Raw genomic sequence first — 12624 nt, 5'->3', positions numbered from 1 at the left:
AAAATATGTTTTCCAATTTCATATTTCGTTTTAAAATTTGAATTATTTTAAATTCTGAATATTAAATATAAATTAAAATCTATTATATATTAATTAATAATAATATAATAAGAAACGATGTAAACTCCTCGTAAACATTACATGGAGTTTACATCGAATGTTTACGAGTGATTAACATCGAAATATTTACGACGGTTTTACATCGAAATGTTTACGAGTGATTTACAACGAAAGTATTTACGTTTGCTTTACATCGAAATCATTACGTGAGCTTTACGACGAAATCTTACGTGTCGTTTACGACGAATTCTTTCCATGCGCTATACGAGGAATATATTTCGTCATAAACGTATCGAGTCGTTTACGATGAAACCTCCGTTACGACGGACGTTTAACAACGAAACGTCTTTCGACGTTAATTCGTCGTAACACCCCGTTTACGACGAATTTACAACGAATACTGCCCTAGTAAAAAATATGTTTTCTTGTAGTGATCGTGTATAATAGACAAGTGAATCTATATATTCATTATTTTATTAAAAATCTGATAACATACTTTTTATAAAAAAAAATCAAAAAACACATACATTGATTCAAAAAAAAAAGATTATAAACAATATTAGAAATCAGTAAAAATACTGTTTATCATAATTGGAAACTAGGATTAAGTTGAAGTTGCGCTAATGGTGGGAGAAAAGAAATGTCTATTCTTGTAATGTCAAAAGCATCCGAGTGTCCATGGTTAATAGACCTTCCAGGTCGACTACTTTGGTTATGGATTCTACAACATGCGCCGGCCATCGCATAAATTTTTGGAGGCTCGAAATATTTATTTACTGATCATGCAAAAATTACATGATTTTCTGTATTTTTTTATCATTTAACTATTTCAGGTTAAACATATTTAATTTTGGAGTTTTCTATTGATGTGAGCTCAAAAAGATACGTTCAGTTTGATGAGATATATAATCAAATTAACTATGTTTAAACCTTGCAACATCTATATTATATATTATTTGAGAAGTGAATTTGCTTATTTGTCATGTTGTCCATAATTTTAGTTATTTTTGCTTATGTGTCATGATTTCAATGATCTTAGATAATTTTGCTTTTTTCATGTTCTCAATAACCTATATATATTATTATATAATTAAAAACAAATTTCATATTAATAATGTCAGTTTTTTTAGAAGATAATTTTATATATTGTGTTGTTATCTTGAAATAATATTTTTTTCTATTATAAAAGTTAAAAGTTAGATATAAAAAAATTTATAATAAAATGATCAAGCAAAAAATATTTGTATAAAGATATTTTCTAAGAGTATTTTTAATATGTGAATTTACTTATTTGCCTTTGTCCATGATTTTAGCTAATTTTGCTTATGTATTATGATTTCAATGATTTTGGATAATTTTGTTTTTTCATGTTCTCAATAATTTATATTTTTATTATATAATTAAAAATACATTAATAATATCAGATTTTCTTAAAAAGGATAATTTTATATATTGTATTGTTATCTTGAAATAATATTTTTTCTATTATAAAAGTTAAAAATTAAGATATAAAACAATTTATAATCAAATATTAATCAAGTAAAAAAATTTATATAAAGATATTTTCCAAAAATATTTTTAATATGTGAGTGTTTTTAATAATAAAAAATATTTTCATATATAAATAACTAGGTGATTTGCTCGTACATAAAGACATAATTTTTTATAAATACTTATTATTTTATGTTTTATTAATTCAAAAATAAGAATGATAAGTTATTATATATGTTTTCAAAAAGTTTAAATCAAACATCAAGTTATTTATATATAATTTTTTTAATTAAAATATATATGTTTATTATTGGGTTGAAATTTAAAAACACTTGCATATTTTAGAAAGTATCTTTATACAAATGTTTTTACTTGACTAATATAAAAAAAATTGTTTTATATCTTATTTTTTAACTTTTATAATAGAAAATATTATTTAAAGATAAAACAAAATATACAAGAATTATTAATATTTAATTATAAAATTTTATATCTTAATTTGAATTTTTATGATAGAAAATATTTTTTCAAGATAACAACATAATATATAAAAATTATCTTATTTTAAAAACACTCATATTATTAATGAAAATTCATTTTTGATTATATATAAAAATTTATTAAGAGTATCATTAACTTTAACCGCTCTAATTTTTAACGTGAGAGATCTCTAATTAATTCAAAATAAGCATGATAAGTTATTATTTATATTTTCAAAAAGTTTAAATCAAACATCAAATTATTTATATATGAAATGTTTTTATTAATATCTATACTATTATTTATGAAGTGATTTAGCTTATTTGTCACGATTTCCATGATTTTAGGTAATTTTGCTTATTTATCATGTTTTAGTTAAGTTTAAGTTGAGTCATTAATTTATTAATAGTTTTTAGTTGAATCCATAATTTATTAATTTAAATAATATATCTATAAAATATGTAATTAGATATATAATTATTTTGATTTTGTTTATTTGTCATGTTTTCCATGATTTTAGTCAATTTTTCTTATTTGCCATATTTTTATTAGGTTTTAGCTTTTTCATTGATTTATTAATAATTTTTAGCTGAATCACTAATTTATTAATTTTAAAAAAATATCTGTAATGAGTTTTATATATAATTAAAACGAATTTTGATTTAATAATATTTATTTCTATATGTTATATTAAAATTCTTATTTTCTTATTTTTCATATTTTATTAGGTTTTAAGCTTTTGTATAGGTCATTGATTTATTATTAGTTTTTAACTGAGTATTTATTAATTTTCACAAAACCCGTGATAAATTTTATATATAATAAAACACGCATTTTATTTTAATAATATTAAATTTATATGTTATATTAAATAATTAATTATAAACTAATATACTAAAATTGTGAAAATATATTTAAAAATTAAAAGAATTCTTATATATATTGTGTTGCTATCTGAAAATAATATTTTTAATTATAAAGTTAAAAAACTAAGATATAAAACAGTTTATCATTAAATATTAGTCAAACAAAATTATTTATATAAAGATATTTTCTAAACTATTTCTAATATATGAGTGTTTTAAAAAATTTAACACAATAATAAGTACATAGTTTGATGAACGTTTTTTGACATATATGAATAATTTGATGTTTGACTTAACTATTTAAAATCATAAATAATAACTTAAGTTGTGACTGAGTTCAAAACAATTTTTCTTGCTTTTACTTTAAAACAGTTTAAGTTTAATCTGTGAAACACTATAGCTTCAGTTGGTGACCACTGGAAGAATGAAAAAATTGAATAAAATAAAAAATAAAATTTTATTTGAGAAACTGAAAAAATAAAAAAAATATGAATTTTTGTTCAATTTGTTCCTTATCAAAATTGCATAGGGGAATTTTTTTCTTATAAATTCATTCCTCCATGGGAAATTTAGAAGAAAAAAGTGGGATCTACCTTTCAATAATTTGACAAAAATTTCAACATAACTGGTATAAATTTTGAGGAACAGAGAATTTACCATAATTTTTTTTTCCTTCAACATGTTCACCAATTAGAGTTTTATATTGCTGATTTTTGGATTAATAAGACAAAAAATAATAAGTATGCGTAAGATGATTATGTCCGCATGTGCGGACAAAACACCTAGTATATATATATGTTTATTATTGGGTTGAAATTTAAAAACACTTACATATTTTTAAAAATATCTTTATACATATGTTCTTACTTGACTAATATATAATTATAATTTGTTTTAGATCTTATTTTTATATTTTATAATAGTAAATATTATTTCAAGATAAAACGTAATATATATAATAATTATTAATATTTAATTATAATTTTTATATCTTAATTTTAACTTTTATAATAAAAAATAGTAATTCAAGATAACAATACAATATATTAAAATTATCTTATTTTAAAAACACTCATATTATTGTTGAAAATTCTTTTTTAGTTATACATAAAAATTCACTAAGGGTATCATTGATTTTAAGAGCTCTAATTTTTAACGTTAGGGCTCCGTTAAAACTACTTCGCAAATAATAGCATAGATTAGATGTTTGATTTAAAAATTTTGATTCGCGAAGTGATTTTACGCATTCGAACTCTCACGTTACAAAGATATTTTAGATTAATATTATCAGATTTTAGATTAATACAAATTAATTTTAGATTAATATTATCACATTTTTAAAAAGAAGATGATTCTTATACACTGTGTTATTATCTTGAAATAATATATTTCTATTATAAAATTTAAAAATTAAGATATAAAACAATTGATATTCAAATTTTAATCAAGAAAAACTTTTGTATAAAGATATTTCCTAAATATTTTTATTATAACAATTTTGTATAAAAAAATTGTCATATATAAATTATTTGATATTTTATTTAAAATTTTTGAAAACATGAATAATAACTTTTCGTGCTAATTTTTGAATTAATAGAAAATAAATAATAAATATTTGTAAGAAAATTATGTCAGCATGTGCGGGCAAAACACCCGGTACAATATTATATACCACAAATCAGATATCACAGTTTTATTCGAAATGAAGCAAAGATGAGCTCAAAAGACGATGTTTTAAACATCTACTCAAAAGAATAGTACTGATGCGTGAAATAATCGTGGAATGAGGCAGAGCCATTGTTCCAGCTCAGAAAACGTTTCAGAGTAAATATCACAAAGGCCTTATCTTCTTTACCCTTCGTATGAGTGACCCATTGCTGCTTCAGTGCCGAACACAAGACGAGTAATGGGTTGGGCTTATAATATTGTAATACACAAACGTTAAACCACGAAACCTAGCTTGTCTCTAAAGGTTTTTGACTTTGAGCTTTAGGATTGTAATAAAAACACTCAACGTGAATAACAAACATACGTTTCTATGTAATAAAAACACTCAACGTGAATAACAAACATACGTTTTTATGTTATAAAAAAACGCGCAACTTGCAAAAGGGAACATTTAAAGACTTTCAACGCACGAAACTTTCAAGTCAAATAAACGACCACCGAAAGAGAAAGAAGTGGTTATGGTTTTCAACAGTGCGGTGGTTGTGGCTGTAGCCGACGTCTCCACCGACACGTGGCAGATGATCTGGAGTGTTCCGTCGTCACGGAGGATCAACACAGAGCAGCTCATGGACATGGCGATTTGGTACCCGATGTATCAGTTGAGTCGTTTGGTGCTCTGTTTATGGACTTTCATGTGTCTCCCTCTTGATGATTCCTTCTACTCCTACAGCCAGGAATCTTAATCCGCTTCTTCTTCTCCTTCTTGGTTTCATGACTATTAAAATCATTAATCCCATTCATATTGACTTTTTACTGACTTTATAAATCCTTTCAATAGCTTTTCTGAGCTTCTTGATTAGGTGATGCCTCTGTTTCTTGAAAATGTTACAATCTTTTTCTTGTTTTTTTCTCAGTCTCTGTAAATTGTTACACTTGGATATTCAAAATACAAAAAGAAAAACAGATATACAATGCTGGTTTTGTGATGATTTTGTTCTTTAAGCAATGGTTGTTTTTCGTTCCATGTTGGTTTTGTGATGATTAACATATTGATCTGCTAAAAATGTTGTTTGATTTTTTTTCATCTAGTGTTGATTCTCATTGCCTTATAAGACCATGAAGTTGTTTACTGCTTAAGACACACATGTTAACACTTTCCAAAAAGTCAGATACTTTGTAGAGATGTAACGCTGTTCTAAATCAGATCACAGCTTCTGGTGTCTGTGTCTTTTTTGATGAATCAGTAATACTACAGGCAAGGCAATGACATCTTCCATATGGGCCGGTCTGTTTCAATTGACTGTGTTTAGACTTTAGCCCAACATGTTTGCAAATTGTTAAATGTAAGGATATCATGAAGGATGTTTGTCCATATTGACCCATATTTACCTCGTTTATTTATTATATTTTACAATTTTGGTCAGTAATAGTCTTGATTTCGTTTTGATAACTTTTGTAAAAAGAAAAACATTTTGTAAAAAGAAAACATTTTCTGTGTGGTGTAAAACAGAAATGTAATAATCACCCAATGCATGACTTTTAGTGTGAAACAACAAAAATATATGAACATATACTTGACATTTTGTGTCAAAGATAGTAACAAGTCAAAATTGGATTCAAAAGTTTCATCTTTTGCATAAGTGTCTGTGATTCACCAGGAAAAAGAAGATGAAGATAAAGTCACATGTGTCTCAACAGTCTTTCCCTGAAGACAAAAGCTTACATCCATTCACATGATCATGTCCAATCATGTCATACATGCATCCCTACTGTGTCGTTACATGTGGAAACACAAAACTATTAATAATACACATGTACACATATAGCTTTTCAAATCTACGAAACTTGTTCTTGGCAATACTAAGAACATATGCAAAGGTGAATTTTTCAAATAGATTCTAATGTACTTAATACTTACATTTTCATATTATTAAGTTATTTAATTAAGGTTATAATTTCCTAAAACACTTAGAATCAATATAGGTTAAGAAAGTATATTATGAGTAATTAAGAGATTCTTATTCAAGATATTCTTCTCCCATATTTTTTTTTAATTGTTAAAAAGCCCCATTGTGATGCTCTGTAAGACTATAAACCATATATGATGACACTTTATGTAATAAACTTTCTACCCATCATTTCAATTGTTTCCGTTTTTCGTAATCTATTTTCTCAACTATTTATACACACAAAAGAGAATCTCGATTTGTTAAAAGTTTATAAAGTTTGCATAATGAATGCAATAATGGAGTGGTCTAAGGAAGAAATCTAAAAAAATAGTAGAAAAAGCTTGTGGTTCCACCTCCTTTCTCATGCATGCATTAATCAACAAATCTTTTATAATCCATCATATGCGACTCTTTTTATCATATCCTAGCCAAAAAAAAGAGACTAATGGTTTGAAAAACAATTTGAAAAGAGATTTTAGTACACTTCAAATCTCCAACTACCATTGAAAATCATGATTGCCCACACTTGTGGCCTTGTGGGATAAAAGTTTCGTTAATAAAATCGTTTTCTATAACTCTTTAAAATACCACCAACAACGAACTCAATTCGGCTTAATGTGGGATCTATCAGTCTTCGTTCAAGTAGGACGTAAAAACATATATAAATAATTGCTTACATGTGAAACCAATATAATCTCATAATATGACGTCAATGCACCATGTGGATGCATAATGGCGTGAATATTGCATTATATAGATAATACGTGTTTGTGATATCGTGACCTAACAGCGATTATCGATGACACTGCTCACTCGTGTTTTTGGACTTACGCTCAAGTGGGCAGAAGCTACCACATCAAAAAATCGAATAGGCATTATAAAAATAAATGATAAAGACAAGTTTTGGGTGGCTACCTAATGGAACTTTGTCCATATCATCCATTATATACATAATATACTTTTTTTTGTTCATGTTTTTTATAATTGAATGCATTGTCTCAAATCTCATCCCATTTGCATATGGTGAATCGCACAAAAAACAATCACCGACAAGAGTCCAATCACTCTTAGTAAAATTTAGACCCTATTATTAGTAACACGATGGTAAAAATATTGATTGAAAGTGCTTAAGGTAAAATAAAAAATTGAACTTCCTTTCCTTCGCATTGGATACCATTACTATTATTATTCACTTTTTGACCGTTTGGCCACTTATTAACATTATTCCGATTTTGCCCCTCTCCGTGATCTGTGCGTCAGTCATGGGCTCACGGGAGTGACATACGCGTACGGTGGGTGATTACAACTTCTCTCACGTGTGGCTTTTGGTTACAACACGTGTGATCTCTACTGGCAAGCTTTTCCAGTTAATGGCAGTGACATATCCGAATCGAATCGATGATGACTCTGTAGCTGAGGGTAGTTAAACATAAACGGCGTTAATTGGAAGTTCGGAACCTTTAACGGTAGGTTCTGCAGTGCTACCGGAACTACCCATACCCTTATGTAAAGTTTTTCTCCATAACACACTCTTTTTTTTGCAACACTCTTCTATCTTCAAGATATATTTTATAAACATTTTTCTTAATAAACATTCCCATCTCCGTACTACACAAAGCTGAAAAAATCACAATTCATATATAACATTAAATGTAATGTTATAATGTAATGTTATATTGGAAATTTGCATTTACCCTAATTATGGGCATGCAAGTTAAAAATAAATACATTATGGGATATCTTTGACCAGGGCATGCAATCTACCACATTTTAACGAATTATAAAACAAATACTCCTTTGGCAGTAGCAGTACAATTTTGTTCTCATTATATCAAAACCCTGTATGGTGTTATTCAATTTATATGTGTTTTGCATTATTATTATCCAGTGTTCACATTGTTTTTATGGTTAATCACTTTCACAGTTGCCGAAAATTGAGGTGGATTATATAAATTACTAACATCAATCTAGTATTGAGAACTCCTTTCTAGTATTTTATCTTCTATATATATATTTATAAACATTTTATCATCAATTTGTAATTTCTCTTCTCCGTGCTACACACAATGCTGAAAAACCACAATGCATAAATTTTATAATTTTATTGTTTTTATGGATCTTTTTAAATAAATTTGCACCTATCCTAATTATGGGCATGCAGTTAAAGATAAAGAATGAGATATCTTTGACCAGGGCATGCAGTCGACCACATATTAACGAGTTATAAAACAAATACTCCTTTGGCAGTACAATTTTTTGTTCTCATTATATCAAAAACCGTGTGATGTTTATTCAATTTATCTACTCTTCAGTTTTCACATTGATTTACGGTTAATCACTCTTCACCGTTGACGAACATTGAGGTGGATTATATAAATTACTAACATCAGTCGTGAAAAACAAAATTAATTATTTTAAAATATCAAATAATGCAGAGCAACATGCGAAAAGTATTAGAGCATAAAGAATCTTTGTCTTAGTGATGAGTGATAACATTGAAATACGAATTATATCAAATAATATTATTATTATTAACCGTGGATTAAACGCCAATCTGGCTCTGAACCCTTCTGACCATTCCACATTGTCTTCTTTAAAAAAATTCAAATCATTTTCTTGGAATTTACACCAGATTCCTTGATATTCTTATAACCATTTTACGAAACTATTTCAATATTTCTTTTGATTTTCCATCAATATTTGTAGTCCTAATAGAAACTTAGGTTCCTGTCATTTTCAGCACGTAATAGCTATATTCAAGTGTATTAAATATCTTCTTCTTTGACATCAGTGTATTAAAAATCTTAAAAATAAATTCGTATGTCAATTAGTTTATACACTTTTTTTAGAACAAAATATCTAGAAATACAAAGATTAGTAAAAGGCGAATATTCGCCGTAAAAAACGAAAAAGCGAGTTGGGAAAGGAAAAAAAAGAAGAAGAGAATATTAAATTATTTAACTTTGAATAATTCTATAGAGTGGTAAAAATAATTAAAAAAGGATATTGGAGAGGGGAAAGCGAAGTGATAAGAGAGAGAGAGTGAGAAAGTAGAAGCTCTTTGAGAGGTGAGGAGAGAGAGAGAGAAAGGAGTGAGAAAGTTTGGATTTTGAGCTGTGTGGTTGGATTCTTGCGAGAAAGAAACCAGACCCACCACCACTTCCAAAGCCTTGTCCCAACGAACCAACATTATTGTTCGAAGCTCATCTCGTTAGGGTTTTCTTTCTTCTAAAAGCTCAGAGTGTGTTGACGAGAGAGGAGGCGAAGCTTCTTTCCAGTGCTTAAAGGAATACAATGGGAGCGGCGCATCTTAGCAGGGAGAAGGTAGCTAGAGGTTTCTTAGTGTGTTTATGGCTTTGGGGTTTCTTCTCGCTATCATACGCCGCGAGGTCCGGCGTATCTAAGCAGAAGTTCGAAGTGAAGAAGCATCTGAACAGGTTGAACAAACCTGCCGTCAAGAGCATTCAGGTAGATCTTCTTCTTATTAATTATTCTTTTGGGTTTTTCTGATTGGATTGAGTTTGGTAAGCATCATAATCTGATGATTTTTGATTTCTCTCTCCTCCAACTACCACACAATGATGATGATTTATTTATTTCTATTTGTTTATTTTGTTCTAATTGAACAATAAGTACTTATGGTTCCTCTAACTAATGTTTCTAACTTTGGATTTGGTTTAACAGAGCCCAGATGGTGATATCATTGACTGTGTTCCCATCACAAAGCAACCAGCTTTTGATCATCCTTTCCTCAAAGATCACAAGATTCAGGTTACACATATATATAACTTATTTAGATTTTTATTTGGGGCTTTTCTTTTTGTTGTAAGTTGTGCTGATGTTTTTAAGTTACTTCCTTTAGATGAAGCCTAACTACCACCCTGAGGGACTCTTTGATGACAACAAAGTGTCTTCTTCCACTAAATCTAAAGACAAGGAACCCCATATCCCTCAGTTATGGCACCGTTATGGCAAATGCGCTGAAGGAACCATTCCCATGAGGAGGACTAAAGAGGACGATGTCTTGAGAGCAAGTTCTGTCAAAAGATATGGCAAGAAGAAGCATAGAACTGTCCCTTTGCCTAAATCTGCTGAACCTGACCTCATCAACCAAAGTGGTCACCAGGTTAGTCAACTGTGGTTTGTGTCTTTCTATCTTTGTTGGATTCTTGATCTGACTTGTGTTGGTTTCTTGAACTGTAGCATGCCATAGCTTATGTGGAAGGGGATAAATACTATGGAGCTAAAGCGACTATTAATGTGTGGGAGCCAAAGATACAGCAGCAGAACGAGTTCAGCTTGTCGCAGATATGGCTTCTCGGTGGCTCATTCGGACAAGATCTTAACAGCATTGAAGCTGGTTGGCAGGTACACACACACACTCAGTTAGCTTCTACGGACTGTAAAAATATGATTTTGGTTTCTCATGTTCTGTATAATAACGTGTGTGTTGTTTTACTATAGGTGAGCCCGGATCTATATGGTGACAACAACACAAGACTCTTCACTTACTGGACCGTAAGTTCCTGAGACCACTGTCTAAATCAAATGCTTATGGTCATATACTTCTGTTTTTTTTTTTTGCTTACACTTCTTGCTTTCCCAATGTAGAGTGATGCATATCAAGCTACTGGCTGCTACAATCTTCTTTGCTCAGGCTTTATCCAAATCAATAGCGATATTGCAATGGGAGCAAGCATCTCTCCTGTCTCTGGCTACCGTAACTCGCAGTATGACATCAGCATTCTGATCTGGAAGGTATGTTAAGAAGCCATAACGAGAATTGAAAAAGAGATGAGTCACCTTTTAACTCGGCCTCTGTTACTTACTTTGTCACAGGATCCAAAAGAGGGACATTGGTGGATGCAATTTGGAAACGGCTACGTTTTAGGATACTGGCCATCTTTTCTCTTCTCCTACTTAACGGAAAGTGCGTCCATGATTGAATGGGGAGGAGAAGTGGTGAACTCACAAGCAGATGGCCACCACACTTCGACGCAAATGGGCAGTGGTAAATTCCCAGAAGAAGGCTTCAGCAAAGCAAGTTACTTCAGGAACATTCAGGTGGTTGATTCTTCAAACAACCTCAAGGCACCTAAAGGACTTGGAACGTTCACTGAGCAGTCTAACTGTTATGATGTTCAACCTGGAAACAATGATGATTGGGGTCATTTCTTCTACTATGGAGGTCCCGGTAAAAACGAGAACTGTCCATAAAGGTAGTAGAGACACCAAGTGATGTACTATACTGACTCACCTGTCCGGTTCTCTTGTTTTTGTGAATTCACCTGTGTTTCTATCTACACACAGTCCACCTTCTTGGGTAGTAGTATTAGGGATGGTAAAAGTTTATGTAATGGTTAGTTTTTTGGGTTTGTTTGGTTTCTTCTTCTCCATGTAAGTAGATGGGCAAGAGGAATGTGCGTTAAGTTTCTGTGAAAACATTGAAACTTTACTTTGTCTACTTTGTACTGTGTCATTTAAACTGTTTAATCAAGTGAGTGAATCTCTGTCTTATTCTTATTATCAAGTTTAAGAGAAAATTCAAATGGTTTAAATTAACTTCTGCCTGAATGATTGAGTTAATCTGCACTACCTACTCAAATAATTCTCCTTTTGACAAAAATAGACTATAATTATCTAAATGATTTAAGAAGTAATTGCTATGGTTTTACAGGATCTACTGTCTAAACAATTTCAATGGTTTTTTTTAAATAGATTAAATTCTATAATACTTTGAGTTTTATTTCGGCTGTATTTTATTTTAAAGTGGAAATAGAATGATAAACAAGAAATAAATAATTTATTCATCTTTTACTCTATTATATAGTGAAATAGAAAATATGATGAATGCATTTTTACTTAAAATTTTATTTTAAAGTAAAAAACAAAGTGAAGTCAAAGATGTTTTAAATGATCATTACATAATGGTTTAAAACATTTTTTAAAAGATTAATACATCTGATACGTAGACAGTCTACAATGTGTTTGGAATTTACAACATCAATTGTCTTGTGACACTTTCAATGTATCAAACAAGATTGTACTTCTTTTATATCTATAATTTTTTTGCAAAAAGTTGCATTATTTTAAATTAAATATATATTTTT

General features: G+C 29.2%; 1 protein-coding gene and 1 pseudogene across 1 annotated transcript; both read left to right on the top strand.

Moving 5' to 3' along the window:
* Nucleotides 1-5038: 5038 nt before the first annotated feature.
* On the top strand, nt 5039-5426 carry LOC106334147 (annotated as a pseudogene).
* Nucleotides 5427-9615: 4189 nt separating this feature from the next.
* Nucleotides 9616-12037, top strand: LOC106335841 (the record flags this gene model as incomplete). The annotated part of the gene is given in 7 exon segments (XM_013774474.1): nt 9616-9982; nt 10199-10285; nt 10377-10640; nt 10718-10882; nt 10979-11032; nt 11126-11272; nt 11354-12037. Coding segments are annotated over 7 exon segments (1269 nt in total). The 3' UTR covers nt 11732-12037.
* Nucleotides 12038-12624: the final 587 nt, after the last annotated feature.

This window comes from Brassica oleracea, chromosome C3 (genome assembly GCF_000695525.1).
Source record: "Brassica oleracea var. oleracea cultivar TO1000 chromosome C3, BOL, whole genome shotgun sequence".
NCBI classification, from domain to species: Eukaryota; Viridiplantae; Streptophyta; class Magnoliopsida; order Brassicales; family Brassicaceae; genus Brassica; species Brassica oleracea.
Note: the sequence above shows the minus strand (reverse complement) of the source record. Positions and strands in the feature narration are given on the sequence as shown.